This window comes from Ranitomeya imitator, chromosome 4, assembly GCF_032444005.1.
Source record: "Ranitomeya imitator isolate aRanImi1 chromosome 4, aRanImi1.pri, whole genome shotgun sequence".
NCBI lineage: Eukaryota > Metazoa > Chordata > Amphibia > Anura > Dendrobatidae > Ranitomeya > Ranitomeya imitator.
In genome coordinates this window covers 264509952-264536150 of record NC_091285.1, presented here as the reverse complement: position 1 = coordinate 264536150, position 26199 = coordinate 264509952, and the positions used below count along the sequence as shown (strand labels likewise).

Below are 26199 nucleotides of genomic sequence, written 5' to 3'. Positions count from 1 at the left end.
ATGCAATATTTCCTCCTACAAAACTGGTGATTCCCTGACCCTGACTGCTTTTGGCTGGCAAAGAAACCTGCACAGATACTGCCGGTGGTGCGGAAAATGGTGGCCTTACAGTAACGGAAGGGATGTTGCGTTGCTGACTAGCTTCATTGGCCGAGGGTGCTACAAACTTAAGGGACGTTTGGTAGTTAGTCCAGGCTTGCAAATGCATGGTGGTTAAATGTCTATGCATGCAACTTGTATTGAGACTTTTCAGATTCTGACCTCTGCTTAAGCTAGTTGAACATTTTTGACAGATGACTTTGCGCTGATCAATTGGATGTTGTTTAAAAAAATGCCAGACTGCACTCTTCGTAGCATCGGATCCCTTTTCAGGGATTGCAGACTGAGCTTTAACCGGATGGCCACGCTGTCCTCCAACAGGTTTTGGCTTTGCCATGCGTTTTGGGCCAGATACGGGCCCGGCAGATGGAACCTGTTGCGATGTTGATGCCTGCTGCGGCCCCTCCTCCACCTCCGCTTCAGAACTACTGCTGCCTGCACCCTGTTCCCCCAATGGCTGCCAGTCGGGGTCAACAACTGGGTCATCTATTACCTCCTCTTCTAGCTCGTGTGCAACTTCGTCTGTGTCACCGTGTCGGTCGGTGGTATAGCGTTCATGACGGGGCAACATAGTCTCATCAGGGTCTGATTGTGGATCAGTACCCTGCGAGGGCAATGTTGTGGTCTGAGTCAAAGGACCAGCATAGTAGTCTGGCTGTGGCTGTGCATCAGTGCACTCCATGTCAGAATCTACTTGTAATGGGCATGGCCTGTTAACTGTTTCACTTTCTAAGCCAGGGACGGTATGTGTAAAGAGCTCCATGGAGTAACCCGTTGTATCGCCTGCTGCATCCTTCTCTCTTGTTGTTGTTTTTGCTGAAGAGGACAAGGAAGCGACTTGTCCCTGACCGTGAACATCCACTAACGACGCGCTGCTTTTACATTTACCAGTTTCAGAAGAGGAGGCAAAAGAGCTAGAGGCTGAGTCTGCATGGTAAGCCAAAACTTGCTGTTGCTGCTCGGGCTTTAAAAGCGGTTTTCCTACTCCCAGAAAAGAGAGCGTTCGAGGCCTTATGTAGCCAGACGACGAACCTGGCTCCACAGCTCCAGACTTAGGTGGAATATTTTTTTTCCCACGACCACCTGATGCTCCATTACCACTACCATCATTACCAGCTGACAATGAACGCCCACGGCCACGACCTCTTGCACCAGACTTCCTCATTGTTTTAAAAACTTAACCAAAGTAACTTTATTTGTTGCTGTCAAACAACTTACACGGTGAGCTATAACTTCAGTATGATTTCGATATCCCTTTACAGGTTGGTGAGACCGCAAGGAAAATCAGGCACAATGTTACACACTCTGTTTTCTGTGGCACCAAAAAAATAAATAGGATTTCTATGGCCCACTATTTGAGAGAGAGAGAGAGATGGCACACCCAGGAGTCAAGACTGGCACACAAGCAGAAAGGGCAATATTAATCTCCCACTGATTTTTTTTTTTTTTTCAGGGAGACTTTAGAAACAAAATAAAATAAAATGATTTTTTCAGGAAGAATTTAGAAACCAAATAAAATAAAATGATGTTTTCAGGGAGAATTTAGAAACCAAATAAAAAAAAAATAGGCTTTCTATGGCCCACTGAGTGAGAGATGGCACACACAGGAGTCAGGAGTGGCACACAAGCCCAGAGGCCATTATTTATCTCCCACTGATTGATTTAGTGATTTTTTCAGGTAGAATTTAGAACCCAAATCAATCAAAAAAATAAATAGGCTTTCTATGGCCCACTATTTGAGAGAGAGTGAGAGATGGCACACCCAGGAGTCAAGACTGGCACACAAGCAGAAAGGGCAATATTAATCTCCCACTGTTTTTTTTTTTTTTTTTTTCAGGGAGACTTTAGAAACAAAATAAAATAAAATGATTTTTTCAGGAAGAATTTAGAAACCAAATAAAATAAAATGATTTTTTCAGGGAGAATTTAGAAACCAAATAAAAAAAATAAATAGGCTTTCTATGGCCCACTGAGTGAGAGATGGCACACACAGGAGTCAGGAGTGGCACACAAGCCCAGAGGCCAATATTTATCTCCCAGTGATTGATTTAGTGATTTTTTCAGGTAGATTTTAGAACCCAAATCAAGCAAAAAAATAAATAGGCTTTCTATGGCCCACTGAGTGAGAGATGGCACACACAGGAGTCAGGAATGGCACACAAGCCCAGAGGCCAATATTTATCTCCCACTGATTGATTTATTGATTTTTTCAGGTAGAATTTAGAACCCAAATCAACAAAAAAAATAATAGGCTTTCTATGGCCCACTGAGTGAGAGATGGCACACACAGGAGTCAGGAGTGGCACACAAGCCCAGAGGCCAATATTTATCTCCCAGTGATTGATTTAGTGATTTTTTCAGGAAGAATTTAGAACCCAAAACAACCAAAAAAATAAATAGGCTTTTTATGGCCCACTGAGTGAGAGATGGCACACACAGGGGTGGCACTCTAGCAGAAATGTCAATCTTAATCTCCCACAAAAAAAAAAAAAAACAGGGACTGTCCTACAATTACTATCTCCCTGCAGTAATCTCAGCCAGGTATGACAGGCAGCAATAAGGAGTGGACTGATGCACAAATTAAATAAAAAGTGTGGACAAACAAAAAAGATAGCTGTGCAGAAAGGAAGGAACAAGAGGATTTGTGCTTTGAAAAAAGCAGTTGGTTTGCACAGCGGCGTACACACAGCAATGCAGCTATCAGGGAGCCTTCTAGGGCAGCCCAATGAGCTACAGCGCTGAGAAAAAAAAAATGTAGCTTCCACTGTTCCTGCACACCGAAGGTGGTGTTGGACAGTGGAAATCGCTACAGCACAAGCGGTTTGGTGGTTAATGGACCCTGCCTAACGCTATCCCTGCTTCTGACGAAGCGGCAGCAACCTCTCCCTAAGCTCAGATCAGCAGCAGTAACATGGCGGTCGGCGGGAACGCCCCTTTATAGCCCCTGTGACGCCGCAGACAGCAAGCCAATCACTGCAATGCCCTTCTCTAAGATGGTGGGGACCAGGACCTATGTCATCACGCTGCCCACACTCTGCGTTCACCTTCATTGGCTGAGAAATGGCGCTTTTTGCATCATTGAAACACGACTTTGGCGCGAAAGTCGCATACCGCATGGCCGACCCCGCACAGGGGTCGGGTCGGGTTTCATGAAACCCGACTTTGCCAAAAGTCGGCGACTTTTGAAAATGAACGACCCGTTTCGCTCAACCCTAGTAGTGACATGTTCAATACTTATTTCATCCCTTGTATGTATACAACAGAAAAAACCTGCACAAATCAGGTATCACTATGCAACCAAGTTAGTTAGTCAAAAAGGTTGAAGGTGTTGTAAGGTCAATCTACTGTATATAAATGACCTATCTACAGTGTGAATATACACATATTTCAATGTTTTTATAATTGAAAATAAAGGGATACAAAAAAAGTATAGATACATCTCCATGTTTGCAATTGGTTGGGATGGAACTAAAGTTTGCACTCAACCTTGCTTGAGCCCCCTGCAAGGTCATGCACTAACTACACAATCACTTAGGTTATTCACCAGAGGCTCAGGAAATCCACTACATCTAAGGGTACCGTCACACTATACGATTTACCTACGATCACGACCAGCGATATGACCTGGCCGTGATCGTAGGTAAATCGTAGTGTGGTCGCTAGGGAGGTGTCACACAGACAGCTCTCCAGCGACCAACGATGCCGAGGTACCCGGGTAACCAGGGTAAACATCGGGTAACTAAGCGCAGGACCGCGCTTAGTAACCCGATGTTTACCCTGGTTACAAGCGTAACTCACTCACTGACTGCCGGCCGTAAAGTGAAAGTGAAAGTACGTCACCGCTGTGCTCTGCTTTCACTTTACGGCCAGCAGTCACAGTGCGGGAAGCAGACGGCAAGGGACCTGACGGACACCAGAATGTAAGTATGTGCTGTTTGTTTTTTTTTAGTTTTACGCTTGTAACCAGGGTAAACATCGGGTTAGTAAGCGCGGTCCTGCGCTTAGTAACCCGATGTTTACCCTGGTTACAAGCGAACGCATCGCTAGATTGCATCGCTAGATCGCTAGATCGGTGTCACACACACCGATCTAGCGATGCCAGCGGGAGATCCAGCGACGAAAGAAAGTTCTAAACGATCTGCTACGACGTACGATTCTCAGCAGGATCCCTGATCGCTGCTGCGTGTCAGACACAGCGATATCGTGACGATATCGCTGGAACGTCACGAATCGTACCGTCGTAGCGATCGAAATGGCAGTGTGTGACGGTACCCTAACCCACTGACAATTTCCTGTCAGAAATTGGGGGATATCTTCCTAGACATCCATTGTCTGGCAGTGTACTTTCAGGGAATTAAAAAAAAGCATTTATCAGGAATAAACTATATACGGCTATTGGTCACTTTTCCAGATCATTTAATAAAATACAGGATCCATGGTCTTCTGTGACAAGCATTCCCATACTGACGTGCAATATTGTAACCACCTGGTCACAGTCTCCTTACATTTCTAGACCCCCAACTGAATATTTATATCATGTGCCAGATTTCACAGGACCATGTTAGATTGCTTTTTCATTGCATTCGTTGCTATTATTGAAGTATTGTTAAAGTATGTGCTCAGAATATGTATGTCCAGTAGAGGATTGTCACAGATCCCTTACATATAGTGATCAAACGGGTAGGTGGCACAACCAGTGAATTAGAGGTAGCTTTAATAAAAAGTGTTCATGCCTCTGGAGCCAATCACTCAGCTCCTGTAGACCAAGAGTAGACCGGGTGAAGTAGCTGCACACCTAAAGGCATATGAAGATGCTTCAAACAGGATTTATCATCAATATTTTATATTCATTGGTTACACCATGGTAAATAAGCTATTATACAATATTTCTGGTGAAAAAAACTTCATCACATCCATCCTCTATTCACTGTATATAGGGTAAGGGGATCCAAGGTGCGTGGCAGTATTCCCCTCAATATGGACAACCAGGATATAGCTGTATCAATGCCTGCAGTGTGTCTTCTTAGGCTACGTTCACATTAGCGTTGCGCCGCCCTGCGTCGGCGACGCAACGCGCGACGCATGTTAAAACGCGCGCAAACGCGCGCAAAAACGCGCGCGTTTTGCGACGCGTGCGTCGTTTTTGACGAAAATCGGACGCACAGAAAATGCAACTTGTTGCATTTTCTTGCGTCCGACGCTAGCGGCGGAAACGACGCACGTGGCGAAAAACGCCACCCAAAAAACGCACGCGTCCCCTATGTTAAACATAGGGGCGCGTCGCCGCTGCGTCGCCGCTGCGTCGCCGACGCAACAGCGGCGCAACGCTAATGTGAACGTAGCCTTACAGTGTCTTCTTTAACCCATAGAAACCTTTGTAAGCAAATGTATATTGTAAGGGTTTTTTGCAATGGGTTACTGTTTAGGAAGGTACAGTCCCTTGTGTGTCATAAATGCAACGTGCATTTATGCAAAAGGATTCCCTTTGTTTATAATTATCTTGTCACTAGAGATGAGCAGATCGATCCACAGAGGATCGAATTACAGTCAATTTTTCTGAAATTTGCTTTTTTATGTGACGTTGAACATTTTGAAATTTGATATGTGGTCTTGCAAAAAAAATGCTGAACACCATTTCCCACAATGATGAGGCATCAGACAGCAGGCTAATGTCTTTTTGTGTGACCGATCTGCAGCTATGACATCTTACCAAGGTGGAGAGGTCACTATCGCCCTGTGCCCCATCACATGAAGGGGCCCATCCGAAGCCACAGCCGTTTCTGTGATGAGTCATTGTCATGCTATTTTTATGCTTTATAAATCTATATTTTAATACATGATGAAGTAGAGGCTACTATGATGATTTCCACTTCTGTGATGAGGCAGAAGATGGTGCTCTGAGGTGTCAGGGAGAGGAAACTAAGTGCCTGCTCCCCAGTCTGACTGAGACTCTGCATACTGGCTAGTACAGTGGTTAGTCTCAAGCCTCAGTCCGTGCAGTGTACGATGCGGACTGTCTGACGTGATGAACTTCTTCCTGGATGGACTGGCAGCGCTGGAGTTTGCTTCTCCACGTGGACAGTCTCATTAGTTCACACACGTCGAGTCCTTCTTAATTCCAGGCATTTAACTCAGTTACTTCCTAGTCCTGCCTGCAAAATTCAATGGTAAGTGGGGATGGAATTTATCAGAATGATTAAATTTAGGCATGTCATTGTCAGTGTGAGGTGAATGTGAGATGATGGAGATGTTGTGGGAGCTGAAGGGGTAGTGGGTGAAGGGGGACAGCGCACTGGGGGTGAATGTGATAGGATGGTGGAATTGTGGGAGCTGGGGTGGGGGAGGGGGACAGGGCACTGGGGGTACTGATTATTATTGTGTTTTGTTGTGAGATTATATGCACTCCATCACATGTAATATTTGCTGTCTGTGGAGGCTGGAGATGGGTAAGGGGTGCCATTTTATACTTGCAAGCTGGGACTTTTATAAGTAATAGTATGACAAGTCCCCATACAGTAACCATGGCATGAGCAGCATCATAGTTAAAGGACCACTTCAGCAATTTTTATTTCACCAGTGGAATAGTACTTAAAATTCAAGTCCCATGCCCCCTGTCTGATACTCACCTTTCGGCATTCTCATATGTTTTTGTTGCTGCTCCAGTCTGTCTCTTGCAGTTTGTGACCCCCGGGATGCTCCAGTGTTTCATGAAGCAAGCCAGAGCCTAATTATTATTATTATTATTATTTATTATTATAGCGCCATTTATTCCATGGCGCTTTACATGTGAGGAGGGGTATACATAATAAAACAAGTACAATAATCTTGAAAAATACAAGTCACAACTGGTACAGGAGGAGAGAGGACCCTGCCCGCGAGGGCTCACAATCTACAAGGGATGGGTGAGGATACAGTAGGTGAGGGTAGAGCTGGCCGTGCAGCGGTTTGGTCAATCGGTGGTTACTGCAGGTTGTAGGCTTGTCGGAAGAGGTGGGTCTTCAGGTTCTTTTTGAAGGTTTCGATGGTAGGCGAGAGTCTGATATGTTGTGGTAGAGCATTCCAGAGTAGGGGGGATGCACGAGAGAAATCTTGTATGCGATTGTGGGAAGAGGAGATAATAGGGGAGTAGAGAAGGAGATCTTGTGAGGATCGGAGGTTGCGTGCAGGAAAGTACCGGGAGACGAGGTCACAGATGTATGGAGGAGACAGGTTGTGGATGGCTTTGTACGTCATGGTTAGGCTTTTGTACTGGAGTCTCTGGGTGATGGGGAGCCAGTGCAGGGATTGACAGAGGGGAGAGGCCGGGGAATAGCGGGGGGACAGGTGGATTAGTCGGGCAGCAGAGTTTAGAATACATTGGAGGGGTGCAAGAGTGTTAGAGGGGAGGCCACAGAGCAGGAGGTTACAGTAGTCAAGGCGGGAGATGATGAGGGCATGGACTAGGGTTTTTGCAGATTCTTGGTTTAGGAATGTGCGGATCCGTGAAATATTTTTGAGTTGGAGGCGGCAGGAAGTGGAAAGGGTTTGGATATGTGGTTTAAAGGAGAGATCAGTGTCAAGGATTACCCCAAGACAGCGAGCTTGTGGGACTGGGGAGAGTGGGCAGCCGTTTACTGTAATGGATAGGTTCGTTGGGGAGATCGCGTGAGATGGGGGAAAGATGATGAATTCTGTTTTGTCCATGTTAAGTTTTAGAAATCTAGTGGAGAAGAAGGATGAAATAGCAGACAGACATTGAGGGATTCTGGTTAGTAGGGAGGTGATATCTGGTCCAGAGATGTAGATCTGTGTGTCGTCAGCATAGATATGATACTGAAAGCCGTGAGATTCTATGAGCTGTCCCAGGCCAAAGGTGTAAATGGAGAAGAGCAGGGGTCCTAGAACTGAACCTTGCGGAACTCCGACAGATAGGGGGCGAGGTGAGGAGGTGGTGTGTGAGTGGGAGACGCTGAATGTACGGTCAGTTAGGTATGATGAGATCCAGGATAGGGCCAATTCTGTGATGCCAAGGGATGAGAGGGTCTGCAGCAGCAGAGAATGGTCCACTGTGTCAAAGGCAGAGGACAGGTCCAGGAGGAGGAGGACAGAGTAGTGTCGCTTGCTCTTGGCGGTTAATAGGTCATTGGTGACCTTAGTTAGGGCAGTTTCAGTGGAGTGGTGTGACCGGAAGCCTGATTGAAAGCGGTCGAAGAAGGAGCAGGAAGATAGATGGGAGGACAGTTCAATATGGACATGTTGTTCCAGTAGTTTTGAGGCAAAGGGGAGAAGTGATATAGGGCGATAGCTAGATACAGAGGATGGGTCAAGAGAGGGCTTTTTGAGGATAGGTGTGATTGTGGCATGTTTAAAGCTTGAGGGGAAAATGCCAGTTGTTAGTGATAGGTTAAAGAGATGGGTTAGGGTTGGGATGAAGACTGTGGTGAGGTTTGGGATGAAGTGGGATGGGAGTGGGTCAAGTGCACAGGTGGTGAGATGCGATCTTGAGAGTAGAGTGGAGAGTCCGTCTTCTGTAATGGTGGAGAAGTTGGTTTTGGAGGTGGAGGGCTGGGTAGTTGGGAGGAAGGGTTCTGGGGGTTGTTTACTAAAATTGTCTCTGATGTTCTCAATTTTCTGCTTGAAAAATGAGGCGAAGTCTTCAGCTGAGATGAGTGGGGAGGGAGGAGGTGCTGGGGGACGGAGGAGAGAGTTGAAGGTGTTGAATAACTGTTTGGGGTTGTGAGACAGGGAGGATATGAGAGATGAGAAGTAGGTTTGTTTTGCTGTGGCGAGCATGGTTTTGAAAGCAGTGAGGGACTGTTTGAATGCGATGAAGTGCTCGATGGAGTGGGATCTTTTCCATCTGCGCTCAGCAGCTCTGGAAGCTCGCCTCAGTTCTTTTGTCATGCTGGTGTGCCAGGGTTGTCTGTTGATTTTGCGAGCTTTGGTATGTGTGAGAGGGGCAAGAGATTCCAAAGCTGCAGCTATTGTGGTGTTATATAGAGCGGCAGCATCATCCGCATTGTGTAGGGAGCTTATGTCTGTGAGAGGGAGGAGGGATTCAGAGAGTGAGTGAAGATCAAGGTGTTTAAGATTTCTGCGAGGGTGTGAGAGTTTGTGGGGTGGGGGTTGTAGACAAGGAGTGGAAAGGGAAGAGAATGTAAGTAGGTTGTGGTCAGAAAGAGGAAGAGGTGAGTTTGAGAGGTTAGATAGGGAGCAGAGGCGGGTGAGAATGAGGTCCAGTGTGTGACCATCTTTGTGGGTGGCTGTAGAAGACCATTGAGTGAGGCCAAAGGAGGAAGTGAGAGATAGAAGTTTAGTGGCAGCTGAGAGGGAAGTGTCAATGGGGATGTTGAAGTCGCCCATGATGATAGTGGGGATGTCAGCGGCGAGGAAGTGGAGTAGCCAGGTGGTGAAGTGGTCGAAGAAGGTGGTGGCTGGCCCTGGGGGACGGTAGATGACAGCCAGTTGGAGGTTGGAGGGGGAGTAGATGCGCACAGAGTGCACCTCAAAGGAAGGGAGGATAACAGAGGGTGGCAGTGGGATTGGGGTGAAGGAGCAGTTATCTGACAGGAGAAAACCAACTCCTCCGCCATGCTTGCTGCTGGGGCGGGGTGTGTGAGAAAGGTGGAAGCCACCGTAAGAGAGTGCCGCAGGGGAGGCTGTGTCAGAAGGGGTGAGCCAGGTTTCAGTGATGCCGAGGAAGGAGAGTTTGTTATTGATAAAGAGGTCATGGATAAATGGAAGTTTATTGCAGACAGAGCGTGCGTTCCATAGTGCTCCAGATAGGGAAATTGGGGGAGCGGGGGCAGGATGAATGGGTATGAGGTTACTGTGGTTGCGAGGACGTGTAGAGGATCGTGGCAGGGGATTAGAAATGAATGTGGGGATGTGATGAGGAGGGCCAGGATTTGGGGATATGTCGCCAGCAATGAGGAGCAGCAGACAGAGCGTTAGAAGGTGTGAGCTGGATAGGTCATGATGTGGCCGTGTGTGCCTGGCGAGAAAGGATTGTATGTGGAGGAACAGTTCTGTGGAGGAGGTGAGGTGGCTGGGGAGGATGGAGGAAGAAATGACTAGTTCCTTACTGGGTGGAGGGACTACAGGAGATAGGAAGAAATAGAGTAGTATGGGGGTGAATGTGAAAAGAAACCGAAACATTATTGTGGTTTTCTATTCCTTCACCTTCCAGTCAATTCCAGTCCAATTCTAGTCTAATTCATAGCAATTAAAAAACTGCAATTTAAAAATGCAATTTCTAAGATGGTCAGACACGTCTGGTCAGACTCATGGCTATGAATTTATGGGCACCTAAGGGCTCACAGCTGAGAGGGAGGATGTGGGCGTGTGTGTCTAGAGCACATGTTCACAGTTAAGCCAGGTCATAAAGAGGGGGTGGGGTAGATGGCCACTCAGGTATGCAAGCAAGAAGCAAGGGAAGTGAAATACAAATGGATAGAAAACAATGGGTAAGCAAAGAATGCCATGTGGGAATTATATGCAGTTCACATAAACACACATTGCAGGAAAGGCAGAGTAGATGGACAGCAGCATACCAGGTGGGAATTATATGCAGTTCACATAAACACACATTGCAGGAAAGGCAGAGTAGATGGACAGCAGCATACCAGGTGGGAATTATATGCAGTTCACATAAACACACATTGCAGGAGAGGCAGAGTAGATGGACAGCAGCATACCTGTGGGTAGACAAAACAGCTTGATTAGAGGATACAGGTGGTGATGAGGATGATGAAAGTACAGCAGTGATGAATGGTCAAATGCCCCATGGAATTCTAGTCTAATTCATAGCAATTAAAAAACTGCAATTTAAAAATGCAATTTCTAAGATGGTCAGACACGTCTGGTCAGACTCATGGCTATGAACTCATGGCTACTGAACTAATCAGTGTAAGTCTATGAGAGCCTCATTCTGGCCTTGTTCTGGCTCTCATAGACTTGCATTCAGAACTTGTGATATGGCTTCTGACTTTTGGTCAGTCCGAAGCTACATTCACAAGATGATGACATGTGACCAGAGCTGTGCCAAAAAATGGTGAATGCACTGGAAGGTGACTATATGACCAGGGGAAGGAGGCTTAGGCTTAAAGCACCGCTCCGTCTCTGGAACAGAAAACAAAATGCTAAGCAATTTATTATTAAGTTATTAAAGATTTGGGATTGATGTCTGCAGTTATCACGTTTGCTATTTGCATGTGCTGTGTAGAAAGGTTTAGCTTCTCTCAATAGGAGAGAATTGAGAGAAGCTGAAAGAGTCTAGTTATCACACGACAGCCTGTTCACAAATCTGTGGCCATTATTACTGTACATGGAGTACTAGGAAAACATTATTAAATATTAAGTGAGCACTTAAGCAGCAAATTGTTTATAGCAGCACCAGTAGCAAAACTGCTGAGATGGCTGTCAGTCAGTGCTGGGGCGTGGTTATTGCCGTCGCTCTCTATACCCAAAGTGGTGACTGAAAATGTGCCAGCCCACCCCTATGCTTGTATGAGCGAACCTGTTGGAAGGAATAAAGTTATTTTTTCAAAGCAGGAGGGCTCTCAGTGTTTGTGCCACACAGTGTCAGAATGCTAATAACCTGCAGATTTACCACATATCTGCAAGTTACCATCAATACTTTACATGCCAAGTTCTGTTTATGCACTACAATAGAAGAGCAAGACATGATCCCCTGCACTACCTCTCTCCGTTTTATAGACCACAGGTCTCATTAAACCTGCAGTCTACAGAATGGCAGGGTGATGCACTAGCGCAAAGACTCTAAAGTCATGTGACCTAATGTGAGGGTCAATAAACAGTTTAGGACCATCATAAAGTGTGGGGACTACCGTGGCGGCTATTATGAAGTGTGAAGACTATTATTTAGTATGGGGGATACTGTGTGGTGCTCTCATAAACTGTGGGGCCTATTTTGGATGCTATTATGAAGTGTGAGGGTCATTATACAGTGTGAGGGATACTGTGAGGACAATAAACTTTGTGGGGGCTACTGTGGCGGACATTATACACTGTGTGGACCATTATACAGTGTGGATGCTATAGTGGAGGCCAGTATACAGTGTGGAGGTCATCATAAAATGTGGAACCTACTGTAGTGGTCATTTTACTGTCTTTTGGGGGAGCAGTGGGGATGTCATTCTATTTGTATAGGTGAACTCTGAGAGACATAATTCTGTATGTATGGGAGTTGTTGCCCCTCATACTGTGTATAGGGGAGCTGTTGGGATATTATACTTTTTCTATTGTGTAGCTCTGTCAGCATTATACTGTACTGTGTATAGGGGTGCTGTGGGCCCATAATGCTGCGTATAGGGGGCTGCCTGTGAGCTCATCATACTGTGTATAATAGCTGTGAACTCGCAGGACCTGTCTGATGGCACCGTGAGCAGGGGAAAATTCTCACGCTCGCAAAGCCTTCAGACAGGGAATAGGAGTTCACAGGGAGACACTGAGCACACAATGATCAGTGTCTTTGCTGGATGACGGGCTGTATGGTTGCACCATGCAACCATGCAGCCTGCCATCTAGATGTAGCAGAACTGGACCCGTCGTGTAGCAAATGGATTATCAGCAAAAGGTGAGGAATATTGTTGTTTTTAATTTTTAACTCTTTTGCAGATGACAAGGGCATCGATGGAATGGGCGAGGTCATAAGCATAATTTAATTAAGAGTAATTAAAGGAATCTGTGTCATTCTTTCAATTAAAAGACTTTATTCTGGGTGTGTGTGTTTCCATACAATGTGGCTATGGGGTAATTAATGGGGGTGTCTTATTGACGCCTCTCCTTTTCTAACCTTGGGGCTTGACGTCACCTGACAATACAAAGGTAACATTGCGAGCGTCGGCTGGGGCCGTAGTCATGGCCAGCATAGGTGTCTGCTCAATCGCCCCAGCCACCCATATCACATGGATAAAGTCCCACTGACTTACTTGCCTGGTTCTCAGAGTTCTCCTTGAATTGCAGAAAAACTTCTTCTTCTGATTTAGTGCACAATAAGATAGCCGATTTAAACTTTAAACATAGAACTTTACTTGTTTTCATATGCAGCACGTCCATTTCAGTTACAGCATCAACACCAGGTTCCAAACAGCATATTTCCATTGCCTTTTCAGTTACAGCATCAACATTAGGTTCCACAAAGCATATTTCCTTTGCTTTCTCTGTGATTTTCAATGTGTTCCTGGGAAGTCCTGTCCTGCTCGGTATCACAGCGTCCTCCCTGTCTGTCTTGACTAACTTTTGGAGTTCCCTTGTCCGTTTAACACCAGACATAAGGGCATCAGCCCAAGTAGTAAGCTGCCACATTTTCAGAGAGACCTGCGGTACTGTCCAGCTGTGACACCTGCAGTAGACTCTGCTCTAGCCACTGCTGTCACCACTGCTATCTGCTGTCTCTGCTGCTGGCCACTGTAGGCCCGTGGACGGCTGGGCTATTCTCCTTAAACATTACGGAGTCCAGCCGCCCTGCATGGGCTCCTTGGCTCTTCTCACTCTAAACAGGAAAACACCATATCCTAAGGCTATGTTCACACGATGCGGATTTTGTGCGGATCCGCAGCGGATTTTTCCGCGCAGAAACGCTGCAGATCCGCACTGTGATTTACAGTACAATGTAAATCAATGGGTAAAAAAAAAGTTGTACAGATGATGCGGAAAGATCACTTTTGGAATTGCTGCGGATTTAAAAGAAGTGCATGTCCCTTCTTTTGTGCGGGTCTGCAGCGTTTCTGCACCCCTCCATGATAGAAATCCACATTGGCAAAAACTGCAGAATATTCGCACAAAATCTGCATCAATTCCGCAGCAAATCCACACAAAATCTGCATAAAAACCACGGTAAATCCGCAGCTGCGGAATCTGCCAGGAGATGCGCATTTTGTGCAGAAAATTCTGCACCACATTTGCTACGTGTGCACATAGCCTTAATATGGTTGGCTCCTCCTAAACTAACTATATGACCTAATGTACCCCATCTAGTGTCGCAACTGAGGTACTGCACTTTCCCTAACAACAATATACAACTAGCAGCACTGAGCACAGAATATTAAATACAGTCATACATACATTTAACCGGGATGTGTTTTGGGCACAAGAACACTTTTATGATCCCCTTACAACATCAACCCCCCCAACTATCTCCCCAGTTGCCACCACTATGGGAAAAATGGGAAGAGCAAAGCTAAGTACAAGAATTAGCACATTTTCTTGTACTTAGCACCTTTTCTGGGGCAGCTGAGAGCTGATGTTTTTAGCCTGGCAGGCCAGTATCCATGGCCTCTTCGTAAACTATTAATATCAGCATGCAGCTGTCTTCATAGCCTTTGCTGTTTATTAATTATAAGGGGACCCAACGTAAATTTTAAGGAAGGGGTCCCCATTTTAATAGCCATTAAAGGCTTATTATACATCTGTGAGCTGATATTAATAGCCTGGGAATCTCCATGGGTATTATCCCCTTTCCAGGCTATAAACATCTGAGCCCAGCTGTCGGCTTTGCCTCTGATGGTTAACAAATTTATGAGTGAGTCCACAAAATTTTTTTCAGAAATATAATCTTTTTATTACCTTATATACTCGAGTTTAAAGGGACACTGTCACCTGAATTTGGAGGGAACAATCTTCAGCCATGGTGGCGGGGTTTTTGGGTGTTTGATTCACCCTTTCCTTACCCGCTGGCTGCATGCTGGCTGTAATATTGGATTGAAGTGAATTTTCTGTCCTCCATAGTACACGCCTGCGGAGGGCAAGATTGCCTTGCGCAGGCATGTACTACGGAGGACAGAGAATGAACTTCAATCCAATTTTGTAGCCAGCATGCAGCCAGCGGGTAAGGAAAGGGTGAATCAAACACCCAAAAACCCCGCCTCCGTGGCTGAAGATTGTTCCCTCCAAATTCAAGCGACAGTGTCCCTTTAAGCTGACCATAGTACAAGTCGATGCACCTAATTTTGCCACGGAAAACTGAGTAAGCTTATTGATTAGAGTATAAGCCGGGTATGCATTGTCCCCTCTTCCCTATCCTGCTATGCATGGCTCCTTTGTCCTGTCCTGGTATGTGGCCTCCCTCATCCTGTTCTGCTATGCGTGGCTTCCCCGTCTTGTCCTGGTATGTGTGGCTCCCTCGTTTTGTCCTGGTATGTGTGGCATCCCCGTCCCGTCCTGGTATGTGGCTCCAATGTTTTGTCCTGTTATGTGGCTCCCCAGTTTTGTCCTGATATGTGTGGCTCCCCCTGTTGTATGCATGGCTCAATGGTCCCACATGGCTCCATGGTCCCGCATGGCTCCATGGTCCTGCATGGCTCCCATGGTCCCACGTGGCTCACACCTCCCATCCTTCTCACCCTCCTCGCGTGTCCCTGCATCTCTGTCCTGGTGCTGGCAGCTCTTCCTTGTTCATGTGCTCAGTGGTCCCCTGACGAAGCCACGCTTGTGGCGACACGCGTTGGACATAGACTGGTTCCTCACTACACTCTAGCCCTGCCTTGATCTGTTTTTTTTTTTTGCACGGTGGAGTGCCCCTTCGTCTATTCAGCTTTATGCCTTTTTTGCCATGGCTTGGAGCTGAGGGATCTCCTCTACTCCAGCTTGCCTACTAGTGCACTATGGATCCATATCATTGTCTTCTAAGGTATACTCCCCACTATTGATTTCTTTGAAGATTCTGCTGATCTTTTTTCTTTGGGGTCTACTATTTGGTACATTTTGTACCTAGTGTGGTTATCTATTCTTCTTTATTTTTTTATAAACTCTTATGCGCATTTCCACTGTATGTCAGGATTGACTGCATATTAACTCTTTCCTATAGTGGCTATAGATGACTCCGTTTATTGCTCCTTTCTTGAGTATAGTCTCAGCCACTATTAGTATGCAATAAGGTCTACTGAGTATGCAGCCTATTCCAGGATTCATAAGTATTTCACGATGCTGATTTGAGTGTTTCATTTCTGCGATAGCATTTTTTGGGGAATTTGTTTATTTGCCTTGTCTCTTGTGATCTGTATTATATGTATTGTCCTGCTTAGTGAGCTAGTTATAGGTGCACGCACACAGTGGGCAAAATTAGGGGTTCTTCTTCTACTGCAGGTGCTATATTGACACATTGTACATTGAGTAATTTTGATAGCCTATTGATATATTATTTGCATATTCTTTGTATGTATATGTGCATTTTTCGCCATGGCCAGATTATTGTATGATGAATAGAATTACATGACTCTCCTGTGATAGTGTATCGGTCTTGGAGGGCTAGCCCCACTCGGGCGTATGTACCATTCTGTTTTTAAATGTTTTTAAATTGTTTGGTGTGTTTTTTTGACTCAAATAAAATTGTTATTTTTATTTATTGACTCTGGTGATCCCTGATTCTAGTATGTTTCTTTCCTTTTTTCTACATAGCTCTTTCTGACATACTTCAGGTTGATCCCAGGTTTGTACTGTAGTGATGGTGCCCTCCACCCTCTTGGTTCCAGTGGTCACATGGTACCACTCATTAAGGTAATGAATATGCGCTCCACACCTATGGGAGTGGAGACACGTGCATATTCATTACCTTAATGAGCGGTACCACCTGACCGCTGAGCACAGGAACAGGGAGAGCTGCCAGCGCCGGGACTGAGATGCAGGGACTGAGATGCAGCGATGGAGGGTGAGTATTGATGTCTTCTGGAAGCTAGCGGCTGCAGCTGTCACTGTGCTACAGCTGCCAGCTCCTCACTCCCCCTCCCCCGCCGGCTTTCTGGACAATATCTCGTGTATAAGCAAGGGAGGCGTTTTCAGCACAAAAAAATGTTCTGAAAATCTCAGCTTATCAGAGACGTAGCTAGGGTTTTGGTCCAGGGGGGGCGAAGCTTCTGAGTGGGCCCCTAACCAGGTAACCTTGATTACAACTCGATGACGCCCCCTAATAGTGGAGGAGAACCTCAGCAGATGACCACGCTGTTACTGAAGATAATCTCTATATAATGACCAACATGGATATTACCGACATATGGTCAGTGGTAAATACCAGCCCTACAGAGCATATAAGAGATCACAGCACAGTTACAGATAAGGACTTACCATTGACGTTCTTTATGATGGAATCTTCACTTTTCCCGTCTTTTCCATCTGGCCCAGACCGACATGACTACTTCTTCCAGCTACAACTTGTCTGCAGAGAAAACAACAAAGACACGTTTCACTTCTCACATTCCAGCCATCACATCTATTCTCAACCTGCACAAACCCCTAATCCTGCTGATACCCCAATACTGAGCCCCTGCTGCCATATATTTCCCTATTACTACACCTGATACCCCAATACTGAGCCGCTGCTGCCCTATGTGTCCCTATTACTGCCCGATACCCCAATACTGAGCCGCTGCTGCCATATGTGTCCCTATTACTGCACCTGATACCCCAATACTGAGCCGCTGCTGCCGTATGTGTCCCTATTACTACACCTGATACCCCAATACTGAGCCCCTGCTGCCGTATGTGTCCCTATTACTACACCTGATACCCCAATACTGAGCCGCTGCTGCCATATGTGTCCCTATTACTGCCCGATACCCCAATACTGAGCCGCTGCTGCCGTATGTGTCCCTATTACTGCCCGATACCCCAATACTGAGCCGCTGCTGCCATATGTGTCCCTATTACTGCACCTGATACCCCAATACTGAGCCGCTGCTGCCGTATGTGTCCCTATTACTACACCTGATACCACAATACTGAGCCGCTGCTGCCGTATGTGTCCCTATTACTGCTCCTGATACCCCAAAACTGAGCCGCTGCTGCCGTATGTGACCCTATTACTGCACCTGATACCCCAATACTGAGCCACTGCTGCCGTATGTGTCCCTATTACTGCACCTGATACCCCAATACTGAACCTGTGCTGCCGTATGTGTCCCTATTACTGCACCTGATACCCCAATACTGAGCCGCTGCTTCCATATGTGTCCCTATTACTGCACCTGATACCCCAATACTGAGCCACTGCTGCCGTATGTGTCCCTATTACTGCACCTGATACCCCAATACTGAGCCGCTGCTGCCGTATGTAACCCTATTACTGCACCTACTCTGTGGTTCTCTGTAGCCTCTAAATTCTAAAGCACCCCTCTATAATATAGTAATGCCGGGTGCAAGTGCCCTAGAAAACAGAGCCCACATTTTGCCCCCTAGAAAGTAATAATGCCCTCTGTGTGCCCCTTTGATAGTCACAGTAACCTGAGTTCCCCTATTTCAATAAGTGCCCACTTTACATTTAATAATGTCCCGAGTCTCCCCCCCGTACAGCTCCCCTATACACAGTATAATGCCCCCTAACTGTATAGTACCACCCACACAGTATACTGACGCCTTAGTAGCCTTCAAACTGTTTGATGGCTCCAACACTGTAATCCCCATACTGTATGATGACCCCATAGATAAACGCCATATAGCAAATGTGCCAGATAGTCCTCAATATAGCACAAGGCAGCACCCCTATAGGCAGACCCTGTAGTTTAAAGCACTCCCCATAGGCAGCCCCTGTAGTATAAGGCAGCACCCCCCCATAGGCAGATCCTTTAGAATAAGGCAGCACTCCCCCCATAGGCAGATCCTGCAGAATAAGGCAGCACTCCCCCATAGGCAGATCCTGTATAATAAGGCAGCACTCCCCCTATAGGCAGATACTGTATATAAGGCAGCACAACCCCCAATAGACAGATCCTATAAAAAAGGCAGCACCCCCCCAATAGGCAGATCCTATAAATATGGCAGCACACCCCCCCAATAGACAGATCCTATAAGTAAGGCAGCACACACCCCCAATAGACAGATCCTGTAAATAAGGCAGCACCCCCCATAGGCAGATCCTTTAGAATAAGGCACCACTCCCCCCATAGGCAGATCCTGTATAATAAGGCAGCACTCCCCCTATAGGCAGATCCTGTATATAAGGCAGCACTCCCCCCATAAGCAGAGCCTGTAGAATAAGGTAGCACCCCCCGCTATAGGCAGATCCTGTATATAAGGCAGCACCCCCCATAAGCAGATCCCGTATATATAAGGCAGCACCACCATAGGCAGATCCTGTATATAAGGCAGAACCCCCCCAATAGGCAGATCCTGTATATAAAGAAGCACCCCCCAATAGGCAAATCCTGTATATAAGGCAGCACCCCCGAATAGGCCGATCCTGTATAAAAGGCAGCACCCCCCAATAGGCAGATCATGTATATGAGGCAGCGCCCCCCCAATAGGCAGATCCTGTATATAAGGCGGCACCCCCCCAATAGACAGACCATGTAAATAAGGCAGCACTCCCCCCCAATAGGCAGATCATGTAAATAAGGCAGCACTCCCCCCCAATAGACAGATCCTGTAAATAAGGCAGCAACCCACAATAGGCAGATCCTGTAAATAAGGCTGCACCCCCCCAATAGACAGATCCTGTAAATAAGGCAGCACACCCCCCAATAGACAGATCCTATAAAAAAGGCAGCACCCCCCCAATAGGCAGATCCTATAAATAAGGCAGCACACCCCCCCAATAGACAGATCCTGAAAATAAGGCAGCACCCCCCCAATAGGCAGATCCTGCAAATAAGGCAGCACCCCCCCAATAGACAGATCCTATAAATAAGGCAGCAACCCCCCAATAGACAGATCCTATAAATAAGGCAGCAGCCCCCCAATAGACAGATCCTATAAATAAGGCAGCACCCCCCCAATAGACAGATCCTATAAATAAGGCAGCAGCCCCCCAATAGACAGATCCTATAAATAAGGCAGCACACCCCCCAATAGACAGATCCTATAAATAAGGCAGCACCCCCCAATAGACAGATCCTATAAATAAGGCAGCACCCCCCCAATAGACAGATCCTATAAATAAGGCAGCACCCCCCAAATAGACAGATCCTATAAATAAGGCAGCACACACCCCCAATAGACAGATCCTGTAAATAAGGCAGCACACCCCCCAAATAGGCAGATTCTGTAAATAAGGCAGCACCCCTCCAATAGACAGATCCTATAAATATGGCAGCACCCCCCCCCAATAGACAGATCTTGTAAATAAGGCAGCACCCCCCCAATAGACAGATCCTATAAATAAGGCAGCACCCCCCCAATAGACAGATCCTATAAATAAGGCAGCACCCCCCCAATAGAAAGATCCTATAAATAAGGCAGCACCCCCCAATAGACAGATCCTATAAATAAGGCAGCACCCCCCCAATAGACAGATCCTATAAATAAGGCAGCACACCCCCCAAATAGGCAGATTCTGTAAATAAGGCAGCACCTCCCCCAATAGACAGATCCTATAAATAAGGCAGCACACCCCCCCCAATAGACAGATCCTGTAAATAAGGCAGCACCCCCCAATAGACAGATCCTATAAATAAGACAGCACCCCCCCCAATAGACAGATCCTATAAATAAGGCAGCACACACCCCCAATAGACAGATCCTGTAAATAAGGCAGCACACCCCCCAAATAGGCAGATTCTGTAAATAAGGCAGCACCTCCCCCAATAGACAGATCCTATAAATAAGGCAGCACACCCCCCCCAATAGACAGATCCTGTAAATAAGGCAGCACCCCCCAATAGACAGATCCTATAAATAAGACAGCACCCCCCCCAATAGACAGATCCTATAAATAAGGCAGCACCCCCCCAATAAGACAGATCCTATAAATAAGGCAGCACCCCCCAATAGACAGATCCTATAAATAAGGTAGCACCCCCCCATAGACAGATCCTATAAATAAGGCAGCACCCCCCCCCAATAGACAGATTCTATAAATAAGGCAGCACACACCCCCAATAGACAGATCCTGTAAATAAGGCAGCACACCCCCCAAATAGGCAGATTCTGTAAATAAAGCAGCACCCCCCCCAATAGACAGATCCTATAAATAAGGCAGCACACCCCCCAATAGACAGATCCTGTAAATAAGGCAGCACCCCCCCAATAGACAGATCCTATAAATAAGGCAGCACACCCCCCCCCAATAGACAGATCCTATAAATAAGGCAGCACCCCCCAATAGACAGATCCTGTAAATAAGGCAGCACAACCCCCCAATAGACAGATCCTATAAATAAGGCAGCACCCCCCCAATAGACAAATCCTATAAATAAGGCAGCACCCCCCCCCCAATAGACAGATCCTATAATTAAGGCAGCACCCCCCTCCAATAGACAGATCTTGTAAATAAGGCAGCACCCCCCAATAGACAGATCCTATAAATATGGCAGCACCCCCCCAATAGACAGATCCTATAAATAAGGCAGCACCCCCCCCCCCAATAGACAGATCCTGTAAATAAGGCAGCACCCCCCCAATAGACAGAGCCTGTATATAAGGCAGCACCCTCCCAATAGACAGATCCTATAAATAAGGCATCACCCCCCAATAGACAGATCCTATAAATAAGGCAGCACACACCCCCAATAGACAGATCCTATAATTAAGGCAGCACCTCCCTCCAATAGACAGATCTTGTAAATAAGGCAGCACCCCCCAATAGACAGATCCTATAAATAAGGCAGCACCCCCCCAATAGACAGATCCTATAAATATGGCAGAACCCCCCCAATAGACAGATCCTATAAATAAGGCAGCACCCCCCCCAATAGACAGATCCTATAAATAAGGCAGCACCCCCCAATAGACAGATCCTGTAAATAAGGCAGCACAACCCCCCAATAGACAGATCCTATAAATAAGGCAGCACCCCCCAATAGACAAATCCTATAAATAAGGCAGCACCCCCCCCCAATAGACAGATCCTATAATTAAGGCAGCACCCCCCTCCAATAGACAGATCTTGTAAATAAGGCAGCACCCCCCCAATAGACAGATCCTATAAATAAGGCAGCACCCCCCAATAGACAGATCCTATAAATATGGCAGCACCCCCCCAATAGACAGATCCTATAAATAAGGCAGCACACCCCCCCCAATAGACAGATCCTGTAAATAAGGCAGCACCCCCCCAATAGACAGAGCCTGTATATAAGGCAGCACCCTCCCAATAGACAGATCCTATAAATAAGGCAGCACCCCCCAATAGACAGATCCTATAAATAAGGCAGCACACACCCCCAATAGACAGATCCTATAATTAAGGCAGCACCTCCCTCCAATAGACAGATCTTGTAAATAAGGCAGCACCCCCCCAATAGACAGATCCTATAAATAAGGCAGCACCCCCCCAATAGACAGATCCTATAAATATGGCAGAACCCCCCCAATAGACAGATCCTATAAATAAGGCAGCACCCCCCCCAATAGACAGATCCTATAAATAAGGCAGCACACCCCCCCAATAGACAGATCCTATAAATAAACAAATACTCACCTCTCTTCTTCCTTGTTCTTCCAGCGGCGCTCCCTGCTCCCGCTCATCTACACTGACAGCGGGCGCCGGACAGTGACGTCATCGTGCCCGCTGTCAGTGTGGGGGATGATGGGAGAAGGAGTGCAGCGCAGCACAGCGCTCCTTCCCTCATCACTGTGGTGAGCTGTATCGGCTAGATGCCGATACAGCTCACATTGCGATAGTGGGCGGGGGGCCCACTGCTGGCACCGGGCCCCCAACCCCCCCCCCCCGCGCCTGCTCAGGGGCCCTATAGCGGCAGAGCAGGGAGATCGATTCTCCCTGCCCTGTCGCAGAATGTAACTGCATCGGCGCGCTGCGCGCGCCGATGCAGTTACAGTAGCGTAGCTCCGGGTGGGCCCCCTCAGAGCGCAGGGCCCGGGGCGATGGCCCCCTCTGCCCCCTCTGCCCCCCTGGTAGCTATGCTACTGCAGCTTATACATGAGTGAATACGGTAATTAAATACATGTTCAGTAAGATTCACACACACTGTGCTAATTGTATATGTCCCTGACATATATATAACTATCTATTCTATGTGTATTTACTGTATGTAATCCATCTATTCTATCCTGTCAGCTCCTGCAGTGATGAATTACCGGCTCTTCTTATATCTATCTGTCCAATATATACAGCTCTGGCAAAAATTAAGAGACCACCACATCAAAACCCTGTCATGGGCAGTCCAATCTCCAGACCTGAACTCCACTGAAAATCTCTGGAATATAATCAAGAGGATGATGGATAGTCACAAGCCATCAAACAAAGAAGAACTGCTTACATTTTTGAGCCAGGAGCAGTGTGAAAAACTGGTGGAAAGCATGCCAAGACGCATGAAAGCTGTGATTAAAAATCATGGTTCTTCCACAAAATATTGATTTCTGAACTCTTCCTGAGTTAAAACATTAGTATTGTTGTTTCTAAATGCTTATGAACTTGTTTTCTTTGCATTATTTGAAGTCTGAAAGTACTGTTTTATTGCTTGGAACTTCGGAGACATGTTGTCAGAAGTTTATAGACTAAATGAACAATTTACAGTTTACTTAAAAATATACTTATAAAAGAGAAAAATCAGACAAACTGAACATTTTGCAGTGGTCTCTTAATTTTTGCCAGAGCTGTATATGTGTGTCACTGACATTAATATACCTAGGTATCCTATGTGTATACATCTATTCTATGTATTCTATTCTAACCTGTCAGTGTGATTTAACTGTACGTGGCACATGACCATTTTGGAATAAATATGAAGTTTTAATTGCTTTTCTTTACATTTTTGGAAGAGTCATTGCAAGAGAAAAATGGAAATTCTGATGTTTTGAGTTTATCATACAGGTTAAATATTGATAGATTGAAATTTTATGATAAAATTAAATAGGTTTCTTTTTAGATTTTGAATGTTTTTGATTAATTATTTTTTTAAAGGTTAGGAGGCTTAAAACTTTCAACCCCCTGTTATATATACAGCAACATACCGTAATTATATTGCAGTATATAGCTTAAATTCACTGAGATGAGATCCCAACTATGGCTTTAGACGGCAAAAAAAGCTATCTGCATCACACAATTGTATCGGAGGATGGATGATGGAGGCCTTGAACATCATGTCTCAGCACTGTGTGTCTTAAATGTTACTGTGAGAGATTGACAGTGGCATTAAAATCCAGAATAATACTTTTACAGGCAGATGTTAGCTGAATAGCTGACATCTGCAGAGAAAAGAGCATTGTTATCTTCTGAGCCCACTCCATGCATGTGACGTACGGTACCAGTCAAACACACCTCTTCATGTAATTATTTTCCTTATTCTTGTTGGAATGTGCACATTGTATATTTAGACTGAGGGCAGCAAACCACTAAGAAACACATATGGAAAGAAGAAGTGAAAAAACTTATGTTTAGCACGCCAGAATATGTGTTAGACTATATATTACTCAAATAATCTCCTTTTTGTCTTATTTCAGCTTAACAAACACATAGTATTCCCTCAAGTTGCTTAACCTGGTAATAACCAAGAATGGGTTTCCAACTTTCTTGAAGTAGCTCTCAGAGGTGCTAAGCATTTCTTGTCTGCTTTACCTTCAGTCTGTTGTTCAATCCTTATCAATTGGGTTGAGATGTGTTGATTGTGGAAACCATATCATCTGATGCAGCACTCAATCCATTTACTTTTTTGGTACATAGCCCTCACATAGCCTGAAGGTGTGTTTTGGTTCATTGTACTGTTACAATCAAGTGTGATGGCATTATCTTGAAGAATGCTATTGTTGTCCCAACACCATTACACCTCGTCCTCTATGCTTCAAGGTGGGTACGGCACATAGAGAAAATATTTCCTACGTGATTGTCCTTAGTAGTGGCTTCTATTTGCCTTTCAACCATAATGGCCAGCTTCTTACAATCTCCTCTTGACTGTTGATTTTGAGATGTGTCTGCTACTTGATGTCTGTGGATTATTTATGAGAGCTGTTATCTGTGGGGCTGTGAATTTGTAGTTTTTTATTAACTCTGATTAACTCTTCCTTTTCAGCAGAGGTAATTCATAGTCTTCATTTCCTGGGGCAATCCTCATGAATGCCAATTTCGCAATAGTGATTTATTAACTTTCATAACTGGACTTGATGATACATTCAAGGTTTTAGCAATGTTTCAGACTGACTGTGTTTCTCATGTGTTTCTTCTCTACTTAGTTGAGTGGTTCTTGCCATTTTCTGTCTTAGAACAGTTGTGGAATAGTTCTCAACACTATAAGGATTTGTATAACAACACTTCCTCTGTAAAATATATCTGAACATGATGGTCACAAACACTTTCTGAAGACCCATGATTTATCAAATGAACTTATGACAAAGCCTACCAGTTCTTTGCAAGTCATCCAGGTGACAACCTCTTGAAGCTGACTGAGAGAAGGTCAAGAGTGTGTCAAGCTGTTATAGTAAATGGGGGTACTTTGAGATTTAACACATGTTCTGGTTTGTTTAACAAAAAATTACTTATTCCTGCTTTGCATCAGTGTCCTTTATGGTTTTGTTGCCTTTAGTATGAATCTAACATGTACACATTCCAATAATAACAAAGAAAACTATGCATGAACAGGTTTGTCCAAACTTTTTGATGTACTGTACATGTACATCACTCATTGTAAAGGGGCAAAAGTAGTCACATGGAGTTCAAAAGTATAGTGTAACTGTGCAATGATTTTTATCCAAGATTGTCCCATGATGTTCTTCACAATATATACAGTAAGTATCTAATAGTCTAGAAAATCCAATACTTTAGCATGACTAAGTCTACTACATGCTTTACTACTGGTATATTGTTGTATGTATCATTAATAAGATCAAACTCTTGATTGGTAAAAGATAGGTAAACATTTTATTTGATATTGTATTTAAAAATGGTTGCATATGTATAAGTATAATTGTTTTATTTTTTTATTTTTTTAGAATTCCACCAAATGTCCGAGACATTGTATATTGCACAGGAGTATCCTTGATGGATGAAGATGTTTGGGAGTTTATTTGGATGAAATTCCATTCTACTACAGCAGTTTCTGAAAAGAAGATATTGTTAGAAGCACTAACCTGCAGTGATAATAGAAACCTGCTGAACAGGTCAGTGGATGCAAGATGATTTGCTGATCAATCATAGATTAGGGAAAGGTCCAAAGTGTCCTTAGGGTACTGTGAGAAGCATGTGGCTATTGTAGAGGAATGCAGATGGGACTAAGATTA

At 45.4% G+C, this 26199-nt stretch overlaps 1 protein-coding gene across 1 annotated transcript in view; it reads left to right on the top strand.

Annotated features, from left to right (window-relative positions):
• TRHDE (thyrotropin releasing hormone degrading enzyme) overlaps positions 1-26199 on the top strand; it is a 1712820-nt gene that overhangs the window by 1651737 nt on the left and 34884 nt on the right. Inside the window, exon 16 of the mRNA XM_069764587.1 lies at positions 25912-26079. Within this exon, the coding sequence (XP_069620688.1) occupies positions 25912-26079 (168 nt within the window). The remainder of the gene's footprint in view (positions 1-25911; positions 26080-26199) is intronic.